This window comes from Eucyclogobius newberryi, unplaced genomic scaffold, assembly GCF_026437365.1.
Source record: "Eucyclogobius newberryi isolate DKJ021-1_F unplaced genomic scaffold, fEucNew1.0.hap1 SCAF_5, whole genome shotgun sequence".
Taxonomy (NCBI): Eukaryota; Metazoa; Chordata; class Actinopteri; order Gobiiformes; family Gobiidae; genus Eucyclogobius; species Eucyclogobius newberryi.
In genome coordinates, this window is record NW_027316167.1 from 32,635,673 (window position 1) to 32,662,847 (window position 27,175).

The window sequence follows — 27,175 nt, forward strand, 5'->3', positions numbered from 1 at the left end:
TGGCTACTCTAATTATGGCTGCAATAATTAATCAACTAATGGTGACTAGATGACTATAAAACAATCATCAAACTCGTTATCTGGACTGTAAAGACTCTAAAACACGTGCACACTGTCCTTTTATAACAAAGAAAGCAACAGTATTAAATCAAAATATCAAAATAATAGACTATATTTGATTTTCATCCATGATATCACTTTACCAGTTACTATCTGTACATTTTTGTTTAAATATCTGTGTTCATACTGTGACCGTGACTTATTTTATTAATAAATTCTTGATTTATGCATGCCCTATATTAGATTCTATAGACGTTGCTTTTATTATTTTATTATTCATTGTCTTATGTTGCACTTTGACAATTTCCTATATTTGCAAACTGTTTTCAATGACAATGGCAATAAACCTTTTCTGGTTCTGATTTATTTGTGAAATGTCTATATTTAGAAGCCTTTAATTAACATAATTCATCGAGTCAACTACTAGAATAATCATTTGCTGGAGCCCTAACTCTAAGCTCAACGTCCCTTTTCCTAAATACTCACTACTTCGACATTGTCCACATCCCGTAGTCTATTTATTTGCGTGTATATACTCCATATCGTTGCCCTTCAGTTCTCGGTTCACAGTGAGTGCAGTGACTACAGTAAAAACTATGTCCCATTGTCCCTGAGCTTTGTGTGAAACTGCTGAACCATCTGAATGAGTGCGGCCGGCCTCACAGCAGCAGCAGTGCGACTCCTCTCATGTACTTTCCACTTCAAATATCCCACATGTACCTGTGTGTTTGTGCACCGCTTGCATTTAAACCCGTGTTTGACTTTAACATATGAATGGTGTCACGTCCAGAACACATATGAGTTTTCCAGCACGGTGCTCCCGTAGTATTTAAGGGCCTTTTTAGAGCCTGTGACGAGCTGACATGAACATCTTTAACAAGGTCCCTGGACTAGTCCAACAAACCAGGTATGTGTAGATCCAGGCTGAGTCCTGCCAGGAGTTAGACCAGGAGTAATCTTAGACCAGGAGTTAGACCAGGAGTTAGACCAGGAGTTAGATCTGGTTTAGACCATGGTTATACCAGGGTTATTCCAGTGTTATACATGGCCAGCGTTAGACCTAGTTCAAACTTAGTTTAGACCAGTGGTTAGACCTCGTTTAGATCAGGGTTAGACCAGCGTTAGACCAGCGTTAGACCAGTGTTGGATCAGTGTTGGATCAGCGTTAGACCAGCGTTAGACCAGCGTTAGACCAGTGTTAGACCAGTGTTGGATCAGCGTTAGACCTAGTTTAAACTTAGTCTAGACCAGCGGTTAGACCAGCGTTAGACCAGCGTTAGACCAGCGTTAGACCAGTGTTGGATCAGCGTTAGACCAGCGTTAGACCAGCGTTAGACCAGTGTTGGATCAGTGTTGGATCAGCGTTAGACCAGCGTTAGACCAGTGTTAGACCAGTGTTGGATCAGCGTTAGACCTAGTTTAAACTTAGTCTAGACCAGCGGTTAGACCAGCGTTAGACCAGCGTTAGACCAGCGTTAGACCAGTGTTGGATCAGCGTTAGACCAGCGTTAGACCAGCGTTAGACCAGTGTTGGATCAGTGTTGGATCAGCGTTAGACCAGCGTTAGACCAGCGTTAGACCAGTGTTAGACCAGTGTTGGATCAGCGTTAGACCTAGTTTAAACTTAGTCTAGACCAGCGGTTAGACCAGCGTTAGACCAGCGTTAGACCAGCGTTAGACCAGTGTTGGATCAGTGTTGGATCAGCGTTAGACCAGCGTTAGACCAGCGTTAGACCAGTGTTAGACCAGTGTTGGATCAGCGTTAGACCTAGTTTAAACTTAGTCTAGACCAGCGGTTAGACCAGCGTTAGACCAGCGTTAGACCAGCGTTAGACCAGTGTTGGATCAGCGTTAGACCAGCGTTAGACCAGCGTTAGACCAGTGTTGGATCAGTGTTGGATCAGCGTTAGACCAGCGTTAGACCAGCGTTAGACCAGTGTTAGACCAGTGTTGGATCAGCGTTAGACCAGCGTTAGACCAGCGTTAGACCAGTGTTAGACCAGTGTTGGATCAGCGTTAGACCTAGTTTAAACTTAGTCTAGACCAGCGGTTAGACCAGCGTTAGACCAGCGTTAGACCAGCGTTAGACCAGTGTTGGATCAGCGTTAGACCAGCGTTAGACCAGCGTTAGACCAGTGTTGGATCAGTGTTGGATCAGCGTTAGACCAGCGTTAGACCAGCGTTAGACCAGTGTTAGACCAGTGTTGGATCAGCGTTAGACCAGCGTTAGACCAGCGTTAGACCAGTGTTAGACCAGTGTTGGATCAGCGTTAGACCTAGTTTAAACTTAGTCTAGACCAGCGGTTAGACCAGCGTTAGACCAGCGTTAGACCAGCGTTAGACCAGTGTTGGATCAGCGTTAGACCTAGTTTAAACTTAGTCTAGACCAGCGGTTAGACCAGCGTTAGACCAGCGTTAGACCAGCGTTAGACCAGTGTTGGATCAGCGTTAGACCAGCGTTAGACCAGCGTTAGACCAGTGTTGGATCAGTGTTGGATCAGCGTTAGACCAGCGTTAGACCAGCGTTAGACCAGTGTTAGACCAGTGTTGGATCAGCGTTAGACCTAGTTTAAACTTAGTCTAGACCAGCGGTTAGACCAGCGTTAGACCAGCGTTAGACCAGCGTTAGACCAGTGTTGGATCAGCGTTAGACCTAGTTTAAACTTAGTCTAGACCAGCGGTTAGACCAGCGTTAGACCAGCGTTAGACCAGCGTTAGACCAGTGTTGGATCAGCGTTAGACCAGCGTTAGACCAGCGTTAGACCAGTGTTGGATCAGTGTTGGATCAGCGTTAGACCAGCGTTAGACCAGCGTTAGACCAGTGTTAGACCAGTGTTGGATCAGCGTTAGACCTAGTTTAAACTTAGTCTAGACCAGCGGTTAGACCAGCGTTAGACCAGCGTTAGACCAATGTTGGACCAGGTTTGGATCAACGTCACACCAGGTGTAGACCCAATTGTACATGCTTTAATAGAACAGGAAACAGAGCACCAAAACCTTAGCAAGGCATGTTTAATTCAGTAAATCAAAGTGTTTTGGCCTACACAGGAGACACAGAGAAGCCTCACCCAGTCCTTGAATTGAACCAGGGACCTTTGTGCGGTGAGGCAGGAGTTCAAACCACTGTGTCACCATCAACATAAAAAAAACAAAAAAACATTTTGATCCGAAAGTGTTTCCACTGTAAGTGAACCGTACCGGCCCATTTAAGCGCTCTTGCTCACTTTGACTCCCAGAACACGTTTGAGTGAGATGATTTGAAAAGACAGAACAGAAGTTCAGAAGAAAACGAGATGGAAAAAAGAAGATCCAAACAGAAAAACTATCATTTCTCACCAAATATATGTTAACAGAAATAAAGCCGCTGCACTAAAGTACAATAAGTTCTGGTTTAGACCCGATAAAGACCTGGTTTAGATCTGGTGGTGTTTGTTGTGAAAAGTTCAAAAAATAGTAGTAAAGTAACAATATATAGTTACCTTTGCTATGTTACCGCCACATAAACCCGTTGTTAGTGTTTGGAAAGATTCAATTAAATGGTAGATTGATCATGGTAAAGTATAAACTCTAATATTACATTTTAAATGTTGTTGATGCTTCTGTTTCCGCAGCAAGCTGGGGTCTGTACTCCAACGTGCCTTCTACGGGTCCAGTGGGAGGGTGAGTCACAATTATGAACAGTTTCTACACAAAAACACAAGGATTAAAGCCAAAAATATGATTGATTTGTTAATTTAACTACCATGGAGACTTTGGTCCCACAGGTCCGAGGTTTTAATGATGATGAGCTTAAGCTTATAACATTTACTACCGGGACAAAGAACATTTGGCTTTCAAATCTCAAACCATTTCAAGTAACCCCTGAAAAGTGCCCATAGGCCCCCAGGCCCCTGAGAACCACTGCCACAAGTGGTGTTGTTACCGTACAATACTAAAATAATATATATTTCATCATCATTCACCATATCTCAACCTTTATTTTATTAAAAGTTGCTTTCAAAAGTCTCAGTGTGCAATATGACTAATTGTTTGATTCATCTGAGTATTTTTTGCTTAATTGACTATCCTGAGTATTAGTTCCAATCTGATAAAAAGTACTTGTCCCCTGATTGCTTCCTGTGGTCCTCCTCAGGTGACCCTTTTCGAGCAGCGTAACTTCGCAGGTCGGCGCCTGGACCTGAGCTCGGACTGCTCCCGCGTCAGTGACCGCAGCTTCCCAGAGAGATGCAACTCTGTGCAGGTGGAGAGTGGAGCGTGAGTACAGAGCAGAACACAATAACGACTTTATACATGCTTCATACATGTTATCCAGCATCTGCACTCACAAACACATGGGAGACTATCAAGGCTCATTTATGCTCCATTTTCATACGTGTCAAAAGTTTGAACACAGATGATTATTTGGTGCGAAAAACATGTTACATCACTCCTACTATGTCGTATTTTAGACTCAGATTCCTTACTTTGGTGACAGCGCTGCAAACCTTGGCCTTCCTCAAATGGTTTTCTTGTTTTTCTAACCTTTTTTTACAGAACAAAAAGAAACACAGAACAACATAGTCCTTACAAAGTCCTAAACAGTCCATTCGGTTCAAAGTCTGTTGAATTTGTCTATTTTCAAATTTAGTTTGAATATGATTTTCTCCATTTTTTGGATATCAATAATAATGTCAGTCCAGTCCTGGATCGTTGCTTTGTGTCATCCCTTTTTCTGTGATGTTTTTTTTCCTGCCGCCAGGAGTATGTTCCAGAGGTATCCATTTATTGTGTCTATGGCAGGAGTTTTGAGGCCCAAAGACATAATTATGAACTCTCAGTCCAATATTTTAGAGCAACAGATTTATTTGTTTATTTAAATGGATCCCAGTAGCTGAAAGTAGTGCAAGCAGATTGTCTTCCTGGGTCCATTACAATTAAAAACAGATTATATTTGCAATAACGGATATAAAACAGAAATTTCATGTACAATAACATGGTTTTCATTCATTCCATTTCATTATATTTCATTACATTACAGTTATTTGCAAGTGAAATGTTAAATTTTAGTCCATAATAGTGTACAGTACAATTTTAAATGTCTACAAACATACTTTCTGTTCAGTGATAGTTTTGATGGTTTCAGTGACAATTTGTAAATGAAAATGAAGAAACAACTTGAAGAAAACTGGAGTCCAAACTTTTGACTGGAATAAACAGATCTGTCACTGCATTTATTCTTACAAACCTTTCTAATGTCAAGGCCATGTCCTTATGTACAGAGCTGTGGGCGGAGATAGGGGGTAGGTGATTGTTTTATTTTTTTCAACTCAGAACTCAAGCCTCAAATGCAGAATAATACAGAATTACTCAAACATAAAATATAACTTACCGTATGAGAAAAAGCCATTATGCCAAGGTCTGAAGTTAATTTTGCTCAACATGTCTCCTTTAAACTCAATAATGAAGCCTCGAGCTGCAGTTTGTGTGTTGAAAGTCATTGTTCTGTATTTTCCAGATGGGTGGGGTACGAACATGAGAACTTCCGCGGGCGTCAGTACCTGTGGGACATGTCTGAGAGAGGAGAGTACAACTGTTACGACAAATGGTGCGCTCAGGCCGACCACATCGCCTCTGTGCGCTCCGTCAAACAGGTTTGTCTGAGTCTAAATGTATGTATGTGTATGTGATGTAAACAAATGAGGCCAGAGCTTTTGAGATGGTCATTTCCAAAAAAGATTTAAGATAGAAACAAAATGATTGAAGATAAGAGTAGGATGTGGAGTTTTAAATCATCCATAGACCAAACAATCAAACAAAATAAATACAATTGACTAGAAGTACTTTGTTTTCCAGCGATGCAGCTCTTTTAGTGTGCGTAATGGACTGAACCGCACAGGACCAAATATAGCTGTAATGGGATTTACACTGTACCACAAGTGATTGACTTGATTTATTTATTTTTGAGCTTATGGCATAGTGTGTGACACATGGTTTGACTGCACACCACTTCAAACATACATGTGCAGTTCATACAAAATTGCACATATCCATTTGAATCTTAACCGTGTGTCCATATGTGTCAAGTCAATGCAAATAGTAATAACAGACAATATTCGCTCAAAATGAATTGTATAAACGGCCACCCCATTGTGCACCGCTTTGCGTTGTGTGGCTGCATTACTTTAATATGAGGTCTTTGAAACATTGACACAGAAACATTTGCCTTGACTCTGGCATTTGTTCAGCGCCAAATGTTTGTCGCCGTGGAGATTTAATGCCAAACTGTGGAGCATTCCTGGCACGGGACAAACAGGTGGCGGAACTCTACCAGAAAGGTTGCTCAGTGCACCTTTAATGACCAGTAACTATTAAATCAGTTTGTCATAGTTAAGCGTAGTTTAGTTGCCATTTGTATTTTAAAAATGAATGTGCAAAAAGCTCAAAATGCACAGTAAAACGTTAAAAACAACCACATGAACAAACATTTGATACTCTCTTTTACCAGAGTCCTCATATTTACCCTTTTTTACTCTTTTGCGCTCGAATGTCACTTCCAGGACACTAACTCGGCCCGCGCTCAGCTGTATGAACGCGCTGGATACTCCGGGAAGAAGATGGACATCCAGGACGACATCCCCAACCTCATGAGCCGATACAGCCTGAACCGCATCGCCTCCATCAGGGTGATGGGCGGAGCGTGAGTGCCTCAGAGCTACAAAACACTCTTTACATCAGCACATTTACAAACCACACTTTAGATTTTAGTTTTAAGGGGAACATGTAATTAAAGCATTTTATGAACGCATGTCTAGAGAGTGATGCTAGAAAAGTTTTGTTTTTCTGTAGCAATATATTGTTCTTCAAAATATTATTGGGACAAGCCTAATTCCAATAATATATATCAAACCATTTTGATGTTGTTTGTAAAGTTTGTAGTTGTATTAGTAGACATTATTATTAAATGAGTAGGCATTTAAGTATAAATTGTGTGCTATACAAATATAGTAGGATTGGAAATTGCTTTATAATTCATTATTTTCAACGCTATAATGTAAAGCCGTGAATATTAGTATTAGTAAGTATTTGTACTGAAGTATTCATTGTCAAGAACCATTACTTAATATGATTTTAAGGGTGAGATACTGCAGGTCAATGGGAACATAACTTCTTATTTAGTATTTTAGTAAACTAGAGCTTACTGAGAATTGGTATAAAAATTCAAAAGTTGTCTCATTTTTTTGTAGTGAAAACTTGAAAAAATCAGGCTTGGAAATAGAAATCAACAAATAATTAAATATTATCCATCACAACCTTACAAAGTACAAGATTGTAAAGTTTGGTGTGTGTAGGAGCTGTTTTAAGGGCCGATCTTTATGTCTCTGTGGAGAAAAATGCATTTACAGTTACAATGCCAAATATAAATATACGGCTGTGAGTTGATTAAATAATAATAAAACCTGTTGTTTCCAGGTGAAAGTTTATATACTGTATTTTGAGAGAGCAAATTGACAAAGTAATTTGAAATGAAAAGTTCTGACTTCAGTGTCTCCAGCTTGACCTTGAAATAGACTAAAACAGTCCATGTAAAATCTGTTTGTTGTGTGCAGCTGGGTGGTTTACCAGGAGCCGAACTACAGAGGCGCTCACTACGTCCTGGAGAAACGAGACTACAACAACTTCTCGGACTGGGGCAGCCAGAACAGCACCGTGGGATCCATGAGGCGCGTCCGGTTCAGCTGAGGACATCCATGTGAACCTGCCAAATGTTGAATAAACCTTTTAACACCACTGCAGGCGGCTTGTGTTTAATCTCGGGGCAGAAAAAGATGTCGTTGTACTGAGACTTTAATCACGTTTGAAACAGGAATACGTTTATTGCTCCATGACAAAATTACAGACATTTTGATGTAGTTTAGTGATAAAGCTAATGTCTTCTACACTTTGGGGCATGGGTTTTGTAGTTGTTAATTTCACTCAATTTGACTAAAATATACAGAAAATTACAATATTTTTTATGATAGTAGGTAGCAGAAGTTTTGCATCAACTTATTTTATTTGGAAAATGCTCCTCAACATTCCCACAGAGAAGCAGAAGCTCCTTTCACACAAGCAGCCTTTTTGGGGGGAATTGACCTGCATTGTTGCCAGAGCAGCAGCATTATGTGAATAAAGCCAGGAAACTGCCAGCACCACTGCTCTTTTCTTTGGTTATGAGCTTAGTTTCCATGGTTACACTGTGCAGTTAAAGTCCATATTTTCGGAGGGCCAAGGCCTCTGGGCCGGAGGTGCACAACACGACACAGTAACAACATTTTGGGTGGTACAAATATCCCAACACTGTTTCAATAAATGAGTTAATACAATAACTACTGATAGACTAGACTCTTTGGGATAAATAACATACAAAATGCTTTACCAACATTGCATTGCAAAATTGCCCATCCCACTGAATCAGAAATAAACCAGGACTGAACCAGGACTAACCCAGAATCAAAACCGGTCCAAAGCAGAATCAAACTGGGACTAAACCAAGACAAAACAGGTCTAAACTAGTGCCACCCCAGAATTAAACCACTTAACTAGGTTTGTTTATTTATATTTGGAAGATGGTCGCGGGCTAGATTAAATCACCTGGAGGGCCTGATTTGGCCCCCGGGCCTTATGTTTAATAGCCATGGGTTGGATCACACATTTCACTAAATTATATTTATAAACATTTGGCCTATTTGTCCATAGTTTGACCATTTTGTAAAGTTTATGATTGCACTTCCTGGTTGGACATGAGCATGAATATGACATAGGTAGAGGCAATTATGTTACCTAGCAACCGTACCGGCAGTGTCTTGCCTTAAAATAACACATTCAGTCATGAACATTTTCTATTTTATTTTGTCACATTAGTTTGCCATGTTCTGCATAATTTCCCTTGTCAAAACCTGCTGTGAACAATTAGAAAGAAATCAGATTACACACATAAGATGTAACTGTGACATTTCAATAATCTAATAACTCCAGAAAGCAGATGATGATCAGATTTTTGGTCCGTGTGTGAACAAAGTTGCCTAAAACGCAGACTTTTTGTGCTGCAGTTTTTCTTCTGATTGGACAAAAGTGACACCACTAAAGACACAAAATCACACTGGACTGTAGATTTTATTTAAAAATCTGCTCATACAAATGACACAAACACACAAAGACAACACATGCGACTCTGCTCTATGTAACACTTTATACAGGAGGATGTAGAATAAAAGGCCTTAAGTGTAATAAACTGCAGATGTAAAAACACAAGTTAATGTCAAGAGTTTCTCGGAAATCCATTTAACTCTTAAGTAAACGATTGAAAGAACATGTGCGATACATGTATAGGTGGTTTGTATAATAATCTTCATTTATTCAAGTAATTTTAATGTTTTCTTCTTGCATCAAATTTGAAGCCATTGACAAGACTAAAATAAAAAGCTTTTTATTTATTTCTTGCTTGCTTGTCCATTAATGGATACAATTTTCAACAATTACTAACAAACGCAAATCCAAAGGTTTTCAATGTGCAGTGGTTTCCCCAATTTATTTCATTGCACTGTGTATTTTACGCAATTTCTGCAAACTTTTATCAACTTATATCATTAGACATTTCACCCACAGTATGAGTCAACATTTAACCGTTAAACATGTATGAAGTTGTATATTTTTTATCAACAATTGAAAAATGTTGGTGTAATCCCTCCATGTGTTCCATTGCAGAAAAATAATCAGTTGTAATTATCTGGACTTCCGTTTTTAAAAAAAGAAAAACTAAACGTTCTATCTCTTATGTCTCGGGACTGTCAGAAAAACTGCAAAAATGTTTTAGACAACACAAAATCCCTGTTTATTTTAAACCAGGCAACACTTTAAGGCAAAAACTGGTTCATCCTAAGGACAAGATGCCGACACAAAAACAGATGTATATCAATGTGGTTTATTCTATCCAATGCAGTGAAGAAATTTGTACATAGGAGAGACTAAACAGCCACTTCACAAGAGGCTTTATCAGCGCAGAAGAAATGCAAGCTCAGGACCCCAGAGCACCGTGAATCTTCATCTTAAAGCCACTAACCACTCTATTTGGATCTCTTGAGCGGGAGACGCCCTGGGCATTCAGATGCTAATCAAGTACTCAGTGAGGAGGGAGCGATAGCCAGGTTACAATAGGAGGCTGATAGCCCATTAAAGGGCTGATAATAAACCAAGAGGGTTAGTTTCTAGTCTTGATTCGCAGATTGAGAATGACCCTTGGATGAGTGTCGAAATGTTTAGTTTTTCCTAAAAAAAACAGTCCAGATGACAACTGAATATTTTTCCACAACAATTTAGTCAATATTATCCTTTTTCTGCCACAGTTGCATTACATTACGTTAAGAAAATACAGAAAATATGAAATCTATAATGAGTGTGATGGCAGTGTCGGATAAATCCTACTGTATTTATTATTTTATAACATTTAATTACATCCATGGTTTCCGAAATATTCAAAATGAGCTTTACATGATTATAATATGATGGCCCTGTTATTTGAAGTTGTGGAAATGGAACACAGAGTCTCTGAATCAGTTTCCGTTCTGGTTCATTTGCAGATATTCACCGTGCAGTTTCTCCTGAGCTTCGAAGAGTTTTCTCAGTTTTTTGGCTTGGCCTTTGCTCAGCTCCTTCCCTTCTGTGTCATGAGTCGGGAAACCCTAAAAACGAAGGATAAAAAGAGTGTTATTAACAACTGAATGAAAAGATGGTGCCGTAAACACATGGACAAAGTTTAGGATGATTTTGATCATGACGAAGACGGATACGCAACACTACAAAAAGTTTTATTGTAACATTTAACCATTTCATACTTATAAGACCGTCGTTTGATCGGACTTTTGAATAGTTTAGAGATTTACGCTGCTGTATCGACAATAAGAAATCTTAACATTGGATTGCACGATAAAGTGTACCTCACCGTTTCATCAAACTTTGAATACTTGTCCGTGCCCGAAAGGAACATTTCACAAGGAGGAATCTTCATCTTGGCCAGTTTTGCCATCTTCCACAAACAAAACAATAAAGCGTTAAAATGATCCAGGTTCTTTTAGTCTTTTAGTGGCCCATATGTCTTCGGATTGTTTAAATTAAAGTGTGAAAGTGTTAAATGCGTTTCAGACCTCTTGTTCTTGTTTCTTCTTGGCCGCCTCTTCCTTCTTTCTCTTCTTTTCCTCTTCCAACTGTGAAACAAAGACATGACAAGACTTGAAGCTACAAACCCTTGCGATTAAACCATTGAACCAAGTTACGACAAACTGAACAGATTTAAAGTTTCAAAATGACCAGGTCCAGTCAGAATTTGCCTTCTTAATTGTAAAAACCCAGATGTTTGACCTGGTTTCCTATCCGGTAGTTTAATATCTTCATGTCGTCAAACATTAATTTATATTGTCTTTATAAGGCTATAAATAATGTGAAAAATAAATGTGTCATCAGTTGATACTTTGGCCCTAATCTGAATCCCAAAAATGAGGTCTAATCGTTGCTGTTTTTTTTTCAAACTTTGCTGTAGTGTTAGAGTTCCAATTCAATTTACTATCAATTACTGCCAAGTTCCATGACATGTTCATGGGTGAGTGGCTGGGTACATTTGTCCTAAAATAAAGATTGAAATAGTTTGTCTTTAGCACTTACTTTGTCAAGAAATGCCTTCTTAAACTAGACAAGCAAATACTCATCTTCATAATCATGTGCAATACTTTGACATAATGTCAATCATCTTGGTGCAATATTTGCTGTCCATATAAGAGCTGTAAATAAGAGTGTTACAATTGTTATTTTTTTAATTTAAGGAGTATAAGAGTTTCTTTTTATGAGAGTTTTATAAGAGCTTTTCTAGAAGAGTGTTTTTTAAAGTTTTTTTTATAAGTTATCCGTTTTTTATCATTGAGCGTCTGCGTGATGTCACGCAGGCACTATATGTTCTTGTATTGCACGTATTTTTTATTCTTATATTTTCCATGATTTTCCATTTAGCCAGTTTCAACTCACAGATAACCATACACGTTCACTTCACGCTCACATTCATTCACTAGGGCCAATTTAGCCTAACTTTGGACGGTGGGAGGAAGCCGGAGAACCCGGAGAGAACCCACGGTAACACGGGGAGAACATGCGATGTTTGTCTGGTCCGGGAATCAAACTCCTTCTTGGGAGGCAATAGCGCTCTGTGTGTGTGTGTGTGTGTGTGAGAGTGTGTGTGTGTGTGTGTATGAGTGTGAGTGTGTGTGTGTGTGTGTGTGAGTGTGAGTGTGTGTGTGTGTGTGTGTGTGTGAGTGTGAGTGTGAGTGTGAGTGTGAGTGTGAGCGTGAGTGTGAGTGTGAGCGTGAGCGTGAGTGTGAGTGTGAGTGTGAGCGTGAGTGTGAGCGTGAGCGTGAGCGTGAGCGTGAGTGTGAGTGTGAGCGTGAGCGTGAGTGTGAGCGTGAGCGTGAGCGTGAGAGAGAGAGAGAGCGTGAGCGTGAGTGTGAGTGTGAGTGTGAGTGTGAGCGTGAGAGAGAGAGAGAGCGTGAGCGTGAGTGTGAGTGTGAGTGTGAGCGTGAGTGTGAGCGTGAGTGTGAGTGTGAGCGTGAGTGTGAGCGTGAGTGTGAGTGTGAGCGTGAGTGTGAGTGTGAGTGTGAGTGTGAGCGTGAGAGAGAGAGAGAACCTACTTTGTGTTGCAACATGGAAATTTCCCCATTGTGGGACAAATAAAGGCTTATCTTATCTCTTTAAAACTCTTCTCTGGGCAAAACATCTACATCTTGGGCAAAATTATGGAATGAATTTGGTGACTTTATGAATACTTTAATACCAAACAGTAAAAGGTATCTGAAAGAAATATTGTTCAATAAATAAATATAAATAAAAATCATGATTAAGTTAAAATAAATAAATCTATGGTTTTGTATAATTATTATATTAAAATAATCAGAATATGTACATGTACATACTTTAATAAAATCCAATCGTAAAATACATATTTTTTTAAATGTTGAAAACAATTGTTCAATGTGATTTTCACCTGTGAATCATCTGTCCAAAAAACAAAAACTTTTTTGTCAATTTGAGCTAAATAATTAATAGTAGGTGTGTGGCCTTAGCCCCTTCAGGTTTCTGCCACACTCCAGCACATGTTTATTGAATGTAATTTTATTTTATGTATACTTCTGTATTTATTAAGAGAAAATAAGTAAATATAAGTAAATATTTTGTCCTGTTCAAAATCAACAAATTACCACAAGAAAACCATTGTAGTCATTCTCAGTTAAAAGACCAACAAGGGCAACATAATAATTGATTTCTTTTGAATTATGACACCATTGTGGACAAAACCCATTAAGACGTTACACAAACCGACTCCGTACCTTCTTCTTCTCGTCCCTCTCCTTCAGCAGCGTCTCACGGTCGACGAGCTTCACCACAGTCGGAAGTCCTGCCACACAAAAAGCAGCCGTTTTTAACTCTCTGCGGCGTCACAAAGACATGCCTCGTTTAATATTTCTACCTTCGTGATCCTCCAGCCGGACGCCGAGCTCTGGCAGAGTGTCGTCGCGGACCACGTCGCACAACCGCAACAACTCGGTCACTGAAAAAGCATTTGCAACCGTTAGACGCCTTCAATGTGGACGATTTGTACCACGAGTCAAACATTAGGTTATTCAAACGGTCACTAATCAACTGAAAAGAACAAGAAGAAAAACCTGCTGGAACATAAATGTGCACAATTAGGAGCAATATTATTAACTGAAACTTGATCAAATGCTGATATCAGGACAAAGTCATTGATGTTTAAAATCATCTGCACCTTTCTGTTCTCTGGCGATTTTTCGAACTCCTTCTCTGAAATCTGACAACACGGCGAGGTACGGCATCACTGTGGCTTCCAGCTGAGAACGATGGATGGATAAAATATGAATGTTTTATCATAATCGGTGATGTAAAAAGCCTGCACTGAAACATGACTCACGTCCACGTTCTGGCTCTGTCCTCCCACTGGAAAACCGATGGGCTCAGAGCCTTCGATGGCACCGAAAACCTGCAAAGAATTAAGTGGTCACAAGGTTAAACCGGGTCAATCCCATATTCAATATTATTATGTGAGAACTAAATCAAATTTAAGAGGTTAATACCACTTTATAATAACTACCATCAAATATAATAATCAAACTATTTGGAAGTAGAAACTAAACACAACCAGCAAAGCAAAGTATAAGATGTTTATAAAGCTAAACATTATTTTTAATGTATTTTCACTCATTTACTTTTTAAATTCATGACTGAGATTAAAAATATGAACTAAGACATATTTAAATTAGATTCAAGTCAGTATCACATTTTTAAGTTTTTCATTAACAATTTTAACTTAATTTTTAATTTAGATTTAGTTTTTATGGCCATATTTTTTATGAATTGATGGTTTATTTTGAGTTAAAAAAAACCCTCATCTATTAATTTACGGAAAAAAAACAATCAATTCTTTTTTTTTTTTAATGAATTGATGAGGTTTTTATTGAATTGATGTTTTTTATTGAACAGACAATGTTTTTTATTGAACAATGTTTTTTATTGAACAGACGAGGTTTTTTAAGTAAATTGATAGTGTTTTTTTAAATTAATCGATGCAAATTTTTAAAGGAATTGATGATGCTTGATTCTAATTGATGATTCTAATGCTTTTCATTGATTTCCTTTAGTGTTGAGGGCAATTAGAAGCTTTTCATTTACTTCAAACTCTGAACATAAACTCAGATATTGTCAGCCATTTATTAATCTATATTCATTTGGTTGTAGATACATTTCACCTGTTTTCACCTGAAGGCTTTTCCCTTTACCTTGAGCATGTAGGTGAGGTAGGCGGCGATGCTTTCCAGCAGCAGTCGGTTGGGCCGGAGTTTTGCGCTCTTCCTGTTGGCGACGTAGCTGTTGCCTTGGCCGACGAGGACTCTCATCTCCTCCAGGGCCGTCCGCGTGTCCACGTTGTCACACAGCGCCTCGTGCACCAGACGCTTCCTCTCACAGAAACTACAAGAGAAAACACAGGGTAAAATCAGTTTACCCTGTGTTTTACGTTTGCAGAGGTGGAAAGATACGTTAAGGAAATGTGCAAAATGTGAACATGGAATAGACAGTCAAATAGGGATTTAGACCAGTAACAGATATTTTAAACACTTCTTCTGCACTTGTTCAGACATAATTCTTATGTCACTCTTTAAACCAGTCACTCTAGTTTAATCGGGAGTAAACATGTCTAAATCGATCATTTCTGAGGAAAACTAGTCAAATAATCTTCAGTTCACATTTTTGCTTTTCCTTTGTCTTTTCTTAGTTAAAAAAACAATGTGGCAATGGTACATTCCATCTCAAGACATGGTTTAGCCCTAACTTACACCTGAAATACTCCTTTTATAGTCCTTTTTATAGACCAGGTGGTACTCGTATATCCAAGTCTCAGTCCAAACGTTTTAAAGTCTGTAACCTGCAATTTCTAGAGCTTTGACTTTGAGCTTTTGAGTTAGAATAAAAACTGGATAAAAAGGTAAACACGTGATATTTTAGAATACAGCAGCAGAAAGCCTCCATCTACGCAGCTGTTTTCTTCCTGTGTCTGTGAAGTGACTCTTTAGTGGACTGGTATAGGTGTTTTGGGCCAGTATTAATATCACTCAATCACATGATTATTAGCCAAAACTAATGGGGTGATATTCTGTCAATAATTAAAAACAATATTTTAAAATGCTGAAAGATTTACTTTCTAAAACCAGTGTAAAAAATAAGGATATAAAGTGACATTTCTGCACTTTTGTTGTTCTAAATGAAACAATCGTGTATTTACCTGTTGTTGAGCTCAATCTCTGGCTCCTCCCACTTCTCAAACCGACCTGTGATGTCAGTTGGCGCTCGGAGGATGTCTTTCACGTTCAGGAAAAACTCCTGCGCGGACGGGAAAATATCACTGGTATTAGTCACAAAAATACAAATGAAAATGTAAGAATTTCAATTGAATGACGTCGTCGTTGTGCACCCACGTTCATGAACTTCTCGTACTGCACGGCCGACTCCATGGTGTTGGAGGAATAATCCAGAGTGTCTTTCCACGCGTGCATGAGGAACGCCAGGCGGAGCTGACGAGCTGAAAGAACCCAAACACAACTCGAGTATGAGCTGCTTTTCAAATTGTTTACTCAAAAGACACGGTTAAGCATCATTTAAGATACTTCAGAACTGTTTCCTGGCTTTTTCTGGCCTAATTCTTATTCATGGAGCTATTGTTTTGCTCAAATCAAGTTTATTATTATGTAAATTGTAAACTAAGGATGCCACAATTTCAAATGTTAGTGTTAAAATTATTGTGAGAAAAAACATCACTATTTAATGATTATTAATGACCGAACAACAGTGAGAGCTTTCATTTTCTTTATTGCCTGTTCTGTTCCACAAGTTTGTGGCCGGCTTTAAAAAAAAATTACTTAATAAAGTAAAATTTGGAGAAAAAACAAAAACAACAACAAAAAACAGCCAGATAAAAAAAAATTACATTTAGGTCAACTTTTTGGGCAAGAAATTTAACTGAAAATACTTAATTTTGCTTCTAAAATTGTCACGATTATAATTGGTTCTTACGATTATATTGTGACCTGATAATCACGATTATCGATTAACTGATTAATCTCGACATCCCTAATGTAAACTCTTTTCTTCCGTTTCTTCTAAACGGTTTCTTTGTTGTGGCTCTGACTGTACTTTAAGGAGAGGAAGGTAATCAGTTCAAATGTGTGCGATTCCAACCCTCAGAATGCAATGACTTGGCCTGCGTGAACCCGTGAACATGTACCTGTGTTTTTAGCCAGAGCGTCTTTAATTGTGATGAAGTTCTTCAGCGATTTGGACATTTTGCAGCCGGCGATGGTCAGATGCCCCGTGTGCAGGAAGTAACGCACCCAGTAGTCGTTGTCAAAGTAGGCCTGTCGCAGAAGAGACGCTAAACTGTGATTAGATGATTTAAAAATGCACGGAAATTAGGCTGATAATCAAACGAGTATTTCAAACAATTTCTTCGATCGTGTAATTTTGACATTAAAGGTATTCGCTTGAAGTAACATCAATTTAAATGATAAAAAGGTAAAAATGTTTTAAGTATTTTAGATTTCAAGCCATTAGAAAATAATCTTTGCTCCAGGTTTTGAGATGCAGAACTAATTATTCTGAACAGACAGTAATTAAATTGTATTATAAACTGCATTTTTTAAAATAATTGAAATCACAGATAAATAAATTAAACTAAAATAAATAAAATAAACAACATAAAATAGGGAGGTTGATTTTCTTTGCTCAAAACGCAAAAACCCGGGACATTTTTCATAGATGATGTTCTGGTTGTTGTCGAGGAAACTGAAAATAAACAGATCTTACTTCTGACTGGGCGAGTTCGTTGTCATGGTGAGGGAAGCGCAGGTCAAAGCCTCCGCCGTGAATGTCCATGGATTCTCCCAAAATGGTCCCGGCCATCGCAGAGCATTCAATGTGCCAACCGGGTCGACCCTGAAGAGGCAGAACCCACCGTTAGACTGACCTGGGCATCAGTTACAACTAAATAATGTCAACGATCTTTTGTTCATTGAGACATTTCATGATCAAATAAATGTTATGGCAACTGAGAACTGGGCCGACATTATAATTGTCATTTGAAAAATGGAGAAGATTATATTTAGACAAAATTTGAAAAAGGACAAATTTGTGGACAAATTTTGGCAAAATTTAGGATGGCTTATAATGTTTTTGTGTTAACCCTCTGTGTCTTGTATTTATTTTTTTCCTTTTGAACACAGAACAAGTAAATACAAAATGAATAAAAGAAAATTTAAAACAGCCACTATCTAAAGAAAACAAAAAAAAAACAATCTGGTGGTAAAAATGTTGATTATCTTTGTTGATTATCACAATGGTTGAAAAAAATGCACAATAACAAATAATAGTAGCCAGTTTGTTGACTAGTCACAATTCCCCAACTTTTCAGGTCCGGGACCCCGGAAATAACTGCAACCGACTCGGGGCCCCCACAGTAAAATTAAACAGGATTCTAATGATTTCAAGTTGTGAATCTTTTAAAATTAGGTTTATTAGCGACCTTTCCCCAGGGCGAGTCCCAGGACGGTTCCCCGGGTTTGGAGGCTTTCCACAGGGCAAAGTCATTCTGCGACTTCTTCTCACTCAGTCTGTCTGCGGAGATGCTCAAGTCTCCTAGACATGAGAGAACATAGAAAATATACGTATAAGTTTATTCAACAACTTTTTTTTTTAATTTTTATGAATTAAGTGTATTAATGGCAGAAAATAGTAGCTAGTTTATCCTTTTTTAAATTAAAATTTTATTTAAATAATGGCATTGTCTTCGTAAAATGTACAAAATATTATAGTTTTTTGTAGAGCTGGGTTGAAATAATCGATTTTCCAATTTTTAATCGATTTGCATATTAAACAACCGATTATCAATTCGGACATCCAAAGATCAATTTTTTTTTTTTTTATTAAAAAAAAAAAAAAAAAAAAAATATATATATATATATATATATATATATATATATATATATATATATATATATATATATATATATATATATATATATATATATATATATATATATTTTTTTTTATTTTTTTTATTAAAATTATTTTCTACATTTCCCTCAGTGAACTTCAATCTACCTTCAAGAAAGATAATTCAGGACTCCTGGATTATCTTTCTTGAAGGTAGATTGACCCTTAACCTTTTCATCAGTCTTCCAGCCATCAGTAACTACCAATACTTGTAAGATTTGCTGTTTAATATTGATATAATACTAATTTTAACATGTTGCTTTTCTACACAGTCATGAAGTGAAGGAAACGGTTCAAATACATTTTTCATTTTTAATAGCATTAACCCCCGGATCGAATCGAAATCGGATCGAATCGGAAATCAGATCGAAATCGGAGCGAATCGGATGGGATCTGAGAAATCGGAAAAAAAAATCGATTTTGAAACGTAAAAGTCGAATCGAATCGATTCTTGAAATTTGAATCGAAACCCAGCTCTAGTTTTTTGCCTTACAGGGCTCCCCAAAATTGTTACCAGCAGAAAGTTATAAATCCAGACTGCCAGAGCATCTTGTCCTAGTCATTGCTGGAGCTCTAATGAGAACCGTGTTAAACAAGAGCTGGTTTTAGATGTTAAAAAGTGCCCCTAAAAACAAAGCGTTACGTGATAAATAACTATTAAATAAATGTCGTGCCTTCTCCCTCCTGCAGAGCCTTTTGGTCTCCCACGGCCTCTGGCACCAGTTTGGCGTAAGAGTGCTGAGAACTGCCATCGAACTTCGCCGTGTCAAAATACACCGAGCCGTTTGATTCATATCTGCAAACAAAAACCACAAACACAAGCGTCTATTACTACTGCATCCTAACATTTAACCCACGGACGGACTGAATGAAGCGCTCACCCGAAGCAGTTTTTGATGATCCTCTCGACGAACTCCACGATCTCTGGCACGTACTCGCTGACTCGAGTGAGGACGTCTGGGGGAAGGACCTGCCAAGACGATTTAAATAAAATTGAAAAAAAAAATAGTTCCTTTATGGCTGTGGTGCTTCAGAATGTGGTGGTTTTCCAGAATGTGACTAGGTCTCCCAAACAAGAGACTGTTGTACCGGCGGTATTTTCATGATTGATTGACAAATTGAGACTAGTAGACAATAAAAAATTATATAAATTTATAACAAAAATCATTCTTGATGCACTTAATTCATTAATATTCTCCACCTAGAAGCCTTCAGTCAACAAATTTAACCTTTATTTGGTTGATAATGTATTTAAAAAGATGTTTGATTGAAATTTTGATGCAATTGCCTGTTACAAAAACAGATACAATGGCTTTCAATAATCATTTAAGATAAGATAAGATAATCCTTTATTGTCCCACATGGGGAAATTTCATTGGTGCAACGCAGGTAGATACAGAGGTAGATACAGAAGAACAGATCACTTATAGGAAGTCTGAAAAACACTTTCAGTAGAAGATCTCCTATAAATAAATAAAAACTCCCATAGACAAATAAATACATAAATACCATTGCATGTGATCCCGACAGTAATTGCACATGAATATGTGTCACGACAGCACATAGATTGCACATGAATTTCACAGTAATTGCACATATGACAGTCAGTATTGCGCCGGGATAACGTGACGATCTCCGGGTAAGACGACTGTTCTCCGCAGTTTCATGAGTTCCTCCTTTGTGGAAACGCGGTACGGCGCCGGCCGGGGGGCGGGGCCGGAGCCGGGGGGCGGGGCCGGAGCCGGGGGGCGGGGCCGGAGCCGGGGGACTCAGAGCCAAAACACATCGCAACGACACGATGAAAACACTCAATCCAGCCGAATAAAGTCTAAACAAGTTAATTTAAAGCGATTCCAGTGCGTGTCCCGATCGTTCGCGAAGTTCCTCTTTCATATAAACGTGTATATAAACGTGTACCGACGACACGCCATTTCCTGAACATAAACAACACAGACTAATAAACATTAAATTGTTTCTTCCTCCAAACCACATGCTTTTACTGACAAGACTGTAATAACAATTATTTTAGTAGTCGTCGAGTTTATCAAGACGTTTTAAATACATTTCTAACAAATACATGTTGAAAATCGTGACTGAAGGCTTCTAGATCGAGAATATTTATGAAGAAAGTTTGTATTGAAAAGCGATAGCTTATAATTTTTTTTTTACCAATTTCTATTCATGTGTTTTAGAGTGTACTTAGTCCAGTTAACAATCACCAAAGTACAACTAGGATTATTTTGCATAGTTGTCTAGTCTTCAGTTCGTTAGTGAGTTCTGTTGTGCACGAGCTTTTCTCACGTTGAGAGCGTCCATGTCCTTGTGGTAGTCGGCCTCCCAGTGTTTGGGTAAAGTGGAGAAGATGGAGTTTTCTGTGACCGAGCTGCCAAACTGTTTGTCCAGCCAATCAGAGAGCAGGTCCTTCGCGCTCTCCAACAGGGTCTGCGAAGGGACAAAAGACTCAGTTCTGAGGGGGCAGGAGACACGTTTCATAGGTTTGATCAAGTAACATATAAATCCTTTTTAAGACTCCTTTAATGCCATTTAGGGCAAATTTAATGTATTTTGTGGTTGTTGCTATAATAAAAAAAAATGTACATTTACATATTTACATATGTAAATAAGACAAGTACCAAGAAAAAGTAATACCAACATTGTTGAAATGTAACCGTTTATGTAGAATTTAATACGGTTTTGATGCTTTTAAGACCTTGCAGCCGCTCTGTAAAGTGTCTTTGCAGCTATAGCATTGTTAAAGAATAGAAACGGTACCAGTGCTAGTGGCTGCAGCTCAGTGTCCGATGCCTTCTTGCTCACAGCGGTCTCTAGTGGATGAAGCGCGGCAGTGACAGCGGCGTCGAGTCTCTCCATCATCTGCTTCTTATCAGCATCAGTGGTGGAGGACAGGCTGGACCTAAACGGCTGCATTCACAGAACAGGACTCATTCATTTCCGGTTAAAACTGAGTTAATCCTGAGTGAAAGTTTAAAGTTTTCCCTGACCCCTCGAGCGCTCAGAACATCCTGCAGGATCTGAGTTGCTGAAGGCCGTTTATCTCTGTACTGCTCCAGAAGGTAGTTCTGTCGCGCTCGTTTAATGATCTGAAATGAACAGAAAAGGATTGTGCCGGCTTTAGACAGAACGGGTGAGCGAAGATAGTATGATGGCAACATTTTGTGATATTTAAAATACATGCACACTCAAAATGTTATAAGATTTTTGAAGATTATCAAAAAAATAAAAATAAGGGCAGAAATGACAAAGAAAAGGTCTACAATGATCACGTTTGAGTCCAGTTTTAACCTTAGACTGTACATTCACCTTGTCATCGATGTCTGTGATGTTCATGCAGTAGAGCACGTCATATTTAAAGTAATCCTTCAGAATACGCCGCAGGATGTCAAAAGAAATGTACGACCTGAAGAAAAAAAGCGGGCACGGATGTGAATGGAGCACTCGCACAGATAAATGTAAATGAACCGTTTCCAGATCTACAGTAGTACCTGGCGTGCCCCATGTGCGAGGCGTCGTAGACCGTGGGGCCGCAGCAGTACCACGTCACTTTGTTTCCCTTCTGAGGGACAAACACTTCCTGCAACAGAAGAAAAAGAAGGCTTTACAATATCAGTGTTTAGTGTTACGACTCTAAAACAATCGTGACTATAAACTTGATGCGGTGACATTAGTTCGTACCTTGGTCCTGGTGAGGCTGTTGTAGAGTCTGAGCTGAGGGACTTGGGTTCCTGGCGGAGCCGACCAGGACGGCTGCACGCGTTTTCCTTTCACTGCAACAAACGAGACGAGAAATAAATGAGGAAAACCGTTCACTGTGTAATGAGCGAGAACACACGAGTAACGGTCATGCTCCAGATGCAACTTTGAGGAAAAGAATCTCCTCACAGCAGAGTGGTTTAGTATAGTCACAACAACAATACAAATCTGTTACTACAGAAAATATTAACTTGAATGCAGGTAAATCCCAGTAAAGTACTTAGTTAGTCTATTGAGTCATTGAAATGATTTATTTGACTCTTACAAACAAAAAATAAGTTAATATTGTTCAAGCTTTCATATATTGAACGTTATATCGACATAGTAATTTTGCTTTTATTCTATTTGTGGGTTTCAGCTTCCCGACATTATTTAGTTTTGAATTGTAAATTACTAAGAGATGGATACGTTAAATACAGCTACAGATACAGCATTAAATAAAAGCAGTATTCTGTAAAAATATAAATTGTATTATTCGTTTACAGTACAGGCAGAATTCTTACTAAACTCTGAGTATTTAGCTCAAACGAACCCAGTGCATGTTCTTGTCTGACATTTGCTGCATTCAAAATAACAAATATCAAATCAGATTCCAGTCCCAACATAAAAACATGCAAACAGAATGAACTGGTTTCATGTTTCAGGGATTAACACAAATGGTATGGATCATTTTTGTGTCGGCTTCGAGGAAAGAGAGCGACGCAGAAATGAAGGGAATGAAACTCATATTCACGCATATTTGTTTAACAAGAGAAGATTAGAAATTCCAATTTAATCCAAATGTGTAACTTAGAGATATAGAGCTAGAGGCATATTGTTTTTAATGAACAAAAAGGAGTGTTGATATGATTTGGTGTTAGTAATAATATCTTTGGTTTCGTTTAATTGATTTAGTATTTAGTAAAAGATAAGAAAACTCACACTCAAACTTAATCATCCAGTGTTTTGTCAAAAAGCAGCAATTCCAAGCAACATTTCAGAGTCACGACATGCCTTTTCAGACAGTTTAATTGTATATCCATCCATCCATTTTCTACCGCTTGTTCCCTTTCGGGGTCGCGGGTGACTGGAGCCTATCCCAGTGACTTCGGGCCTTAGGCGGGGTACACCCTGGACAGTGGCCAACTTGTCGCAGGGCCAACACAGAGACTTAGACATTACAGACAGTTCACGCTCACATTCATTCACTAGGGCCAATTTAGAGTCACCAATTTTACCTAACACATGCATGTCTTTGGACGGTGGGAGGAAGCCGGAGGACCCGGAGAGAACCCACGGTAACACGGGTATATATTACTGTATATTTACACGGGGCAGTGCATTCAGATGTGCAGTGTGTGGTTTTATTGCTCAAAGCGAAGTAAAAAAATCAGACTCATCTTGGCGCTCTTCAGTTCAGCTCAGTCAGGTCTCTTGGTGTCTGAACATAACCTTAGGCCCGTTTCAGACTGAATGTGTGTGGTGACTATTCAGTGTCTCTCCATTTGACCCATTGGAAGAATACAAGAGGGAGTATACAAGTGTATACCAGTAAAATAAGTATTTTAACGTAAAAAGTTAAATAAGAATTCACTCTTAAAACTCCATCTCGCTCCTTCCATGCCTTCTTTGCTGTTGTACATATGAATCTTTCATAATCCCTATAAAAGAGTTTGTAAATAATACATTATTTTTGATTAACCAAATACGTCCCAGACAATTAATCAACAAGACCACAAAAAAAAGAAATCAGATGGACCCCTAATGTGAGGCGGGTTCAGGGCGGATTAGAAAGTGATCAAAACCCATTTGTCCCGTAACACCGACCTCGGGGCACTGCAGGTCCGAATCTGTGCAAAGAATCCATTCGATTCTCGAGTCTATACACCATGGTGGTCTGGAGTGGTTTTAAGGTCATCAGACAAGTCTTTTCTCTTATATAGTGTATGACCAACGTGAAACCTCACGCCGTTGGTAAAATACAGTCGTACACTGTGAGACAGGCAGTCTAACATACGTCTCCAAATACGTGCTGAACCCCGGAGAGCCACAATGCATTCAGTATGAGCAAGGCTTTTCTCTGCTCAATGTTCCGACTACTCACTGCAGTTTGAGTCCAGCCCTGAGTCTTCCTCTGCCTGCAGTGCTGTTATGTGCCTGTACCAGCGGAGGGCGTGCTTGAGTCGCGGGTGTGGGGGGGTTCGCAGTAATTTAGCGGTTTTGTGGTCGACGTGGGTGGGGCCAAAGCCGCACAGGTAACTGCGTGTCTCCAGGTAGTGATCCAGAGCCTCGCAGAGCTCTGCCGCGTCTGTGATCTGAAGCAGGGGCCCGAAAGGGAACGCTGCAGGACAAGAACAGGGACAGAGGGCCACACGTTACCCACAACAGACTGGAGCCAAGCAACACAAAGGGGCATTAAAATAAGATATCCAGTGCACTATAGCCCTCCCAGACCGGTTCAGCTTGGGTCACTTTGGAACGGTTGTTAATTGAGGAATCAGTCTTCAAGTTCAGGTCCTGGCTCCGGGTCCCGAGGCTGCGAGCAACTGCCATCACTCAAACATAACAAATGTTTTCTTAATAAATAAGATTTATATTGATCTGCATTTATTTCTCTTTGTGCCTCTGTTTAACATCTCTTTATGTATGCATTGGCTTTGGATAATGTCGCAATGTCCAGATGCATCATGCACTGGACATATAATACTTTTGATCTTGATGGAAGTGCTGTGCCACCGGAAACAGCGGTTTCTTTGTTTTGCTAAACATATGGGATCAACAACTAAAATTATCATCTAATTATCACTGGAAACATGGCGGTTTGTGGAACATTCCAGGCAAAATTATGCCAAGTCCACGGAGAGATTGGGTAAATGTTGATATTTAGTTTAACGCTTTTGTTCAATGGGGTTTCTTTTTTGTGATTTGTCTGGATTTCGCTCTTGTGCTGGAGAAGTAACAACAGTACACAAAAGCATGAAAGTATGAATGCAAACGCTTAACAGGTTCAAGTGTCACTGCAAAAAGGCATCCGTAATGTATTTTGTGTACGTAAGCAGCATAAAAAAGAGTTAATGTTTGTAGATGTTGAGAAGAAACATCAACGACTCAAACTGAAACTGAGTCAAATGAAAACAAAAACTAAAGGGAGATCCAACAATAAGAATGAAACTGAAGGACAAACAACTAAAGGATCCAGTCCTGTTATGAATGTGTTCAAACTAGAACTGCATCAATACATAGATCAGTTTTGTGTCTTTACAATAAGGCTTGAATAATAATAATAATTTAATTTTGTATTCAATTTATTTAACTTGATTAAATGTATAAATAGATATGTTTTAAAAATTAAAATAATAACTTCAGGAGGGCCTTTTTAACCTTACTCAGGTGAAAATAGCATTCGAGTTTGTTGATATAAATTGGTATTATTTGTATTGCTCTTTTGAAAGATTTGGCTTTTCAAAACACAGACACACAAAGAGGAAAACCATTTTTTTTTTCTTGTTTTTTAAATAAATCTCTAAGCAAATAAAAATACATTAGATTTGATTTGACTTGACTCCATAAAATAAAATGAATCTGTGCCACCATAATTTCAGCAAATCTCAGAGGGAAACACAGGCTGAATATAGATTATTATTACAAAACAAATGTGAAATACATTAAATATTGTGAAAAATATAATCATGATTGACTTGATGAAGTAAGATGATCAAATACTGAGGCTGATGAGAAGAGACAGAGTTACACAGACTGAAACAAAAAGAAAAATCATAAAGAAACTGAAAGAATAAAACATTAATAAGGCCATGAACCAATTTTAAAATATATTGAATGATGGAAGTTGAAGTAGTTACATGCATCAATTTTCCTAAAACACACATTTGAGTGTGTAATTTGCAGCAATTGTCCTAAATCTAAGTTAGGCTGAAGAATTTTGGAATACCTTATGTTCACAGTATACATTTTAGAACAGGAGCAGTCACATTTGAGGCAAGCCTGAAATATAAACTGATAAACTAATACAAGAATCACAGAATTTGTGGAGGTCTTAACTACACGTTTTAACAGGTTTTGTACATAACTACACCTAACTTAGATAGTTTACAATCACATGCACAGAACTGTCAAAATCCACTGGCTGATGCAAGCTCTATTATGACCACAAAAGCAGCTGCCTGCAGGTGTTATCACTGTTTTGACTCCCTTTAGCTCAGAACTCAAGACTTTTTTTACGCAACAACCCATTGATTTTTAAGCTTCAGTCATTAAATCACACAAGTCACACCAAAAACAACAAATTAATCCTGTTTTGCACCTCCATGTGTAAATAACAGTATTACAACATTCGCGTTTAACCAACACTGGGATCTGCCCTCACTTGACGTCGCTTTTCTCAAGGTAACGAACATTAGGAGCATTTCTACCTGCTGCTACTACAGTTATTGCGTATTATTTTAAAGGCACGTGTCTTTCAGCTGTTCAATTGGCAGATTCACCTTGGTCAATGGACTACAAATTGACTACAAATTAGCCGGTTAGCATTAGCTCAGCATCGATGCCTCGTACACTCCCCGCACAATCAAATGCTACCGTTAATATGTATATTTCCAGGCAACAAATAAATCAGAAATATGAGTTTGTTTACTGCACCTGGCTCTCCCGGGGTCGACATTGTTGATGGTGATACTCAGATGCTGCTGATGCAACAATAAACGTGCCCGGAAAATGCTTTACGGTGACTTCTGCT

General features: G+C 38.6%; 2 protein-coding genes across 3 annotated transcripts; one reads left to right on the plus strand and one right to left on the minus strand.

The window, feature by feature from the left end:
* Positions 1-860: 860 nt before the first annotated feature.
* Positions 861-7,827, plus strand: crybgx (crystallin beta gamma X). Its single transcript, XM_072465191.1, has 6 exons — positions 861-967; positions 3,672-3,720; positions 4,193-4,314; positions 5,555-5,690; positions 6,597-6,736; positions 7,647-7,827. Exons 1-6 carry the CDS (start codon positions 924-926, stop codon positions 7,777-7,779), a joined length of 624 nt encoding a protein of 207 aa, XP_072321292.1. The 5' UTR covers positions 861-923; the 3' UTR covers positions 7,780-7,827.
* Positions 7,828-10,367: 2,540 nt separating this feature from the next.
* On the minus strand, positions 10,368-27,168 carry cars1 (cysteinyl-tRNA synthetase 1). Of its 2 annotated transcripts, XM_072464742.1 has the most exons (23): positions 27,079-27,168; positions 24,527-24,763; positions 22,366-22,457; positions 22,176-22,264; positions 21,994-22,090; positions 21,675-21,773; positions 21,445-21,594; positions 20,974-21,114; positions 19,554-19,642; positions 19,347-19,468; positions 18,203-18,315; positions 17,488-17,616; positions 16,910-17,039; positions 16,104-16,207; positions 15,911-16,008; positions 14,910-15,099; positions 14,045-14,113; positions 13,883-13,964; positions 13,583-13,663; positions 13,443-13,510; positions 11,220-11,279; positions 11,018-11,101; positions 10,368-10,757 (listed from the first exon to the last, which is right to left on the minus strand). In XM_072464742.1, exons 1-23 carry the CDS (start codon positions 27,098-27,100, stop codon positions 10,629-10,631), a joined length of 2,475 nt encoding a protein of 824 aa, XP_072320843.1. In that variant the 5' UTR covers positions 27,101-27,168; the 3' UTR covers positions 10,368-10,628. The 2 variants fall into 2 exon arrangements, with proteins under 2 accessions (XP_072320843.1, XP_072320844.1); XM_072464743.1 differs by lacking the exon at positions 24,527-24,763 and having other exon boundaries at positions 10,374-10,757; positions 27,079-27,156.
* Positions 27,169-27,175: the final 7 nt, after the last annotated feature.

Excerpts from the sequence above, each read along its gene's own strand:
- cars1 (XM_072464742.1), bottom strand. The coding sequence starts at position 27,100 with ATGTCGACCCCGGGAGAGCCAG. Across the intron at positions 24,764-27,078 it reads GTCGACCCCGGGAGAGCCAG|CGTTCCCTTTCGGGCCCCTG; the intron begins GTGCAGTAAACA and ends CTTGTCCTGCAG. Across the intron at positions 21,115-21,444 it reads AGCTGCAGCCACTAGCACTG|ACCCTGTTGGAGAGCGCGAA; the intron begins GTACCGTTTCTA and ends GTCCCTTCGCAG.
- crybgx (XM_072465191.1), top strand. The coding sequence starts at position 924 with ATGAACATCTTTAACAAGGTCCCTGGACTAGTCCAACAAACCAG. Across the intron at positions 4,315-5,554 it reads GTGCAGGTGGAGAGTGGAGC|ATGGGTGGGGTACGAACATG; the intron begins GTGAGTACAGAG and ends TGTATTTTCCAG. Across the intron at positions 5,691-6,596 it reads CTGTGCGCTCCGTCAAACAG|GACACTAACTCGGCCCGCGC; the intron begins GTTTGTCTGAGT and ends TGTCACTTCCAG.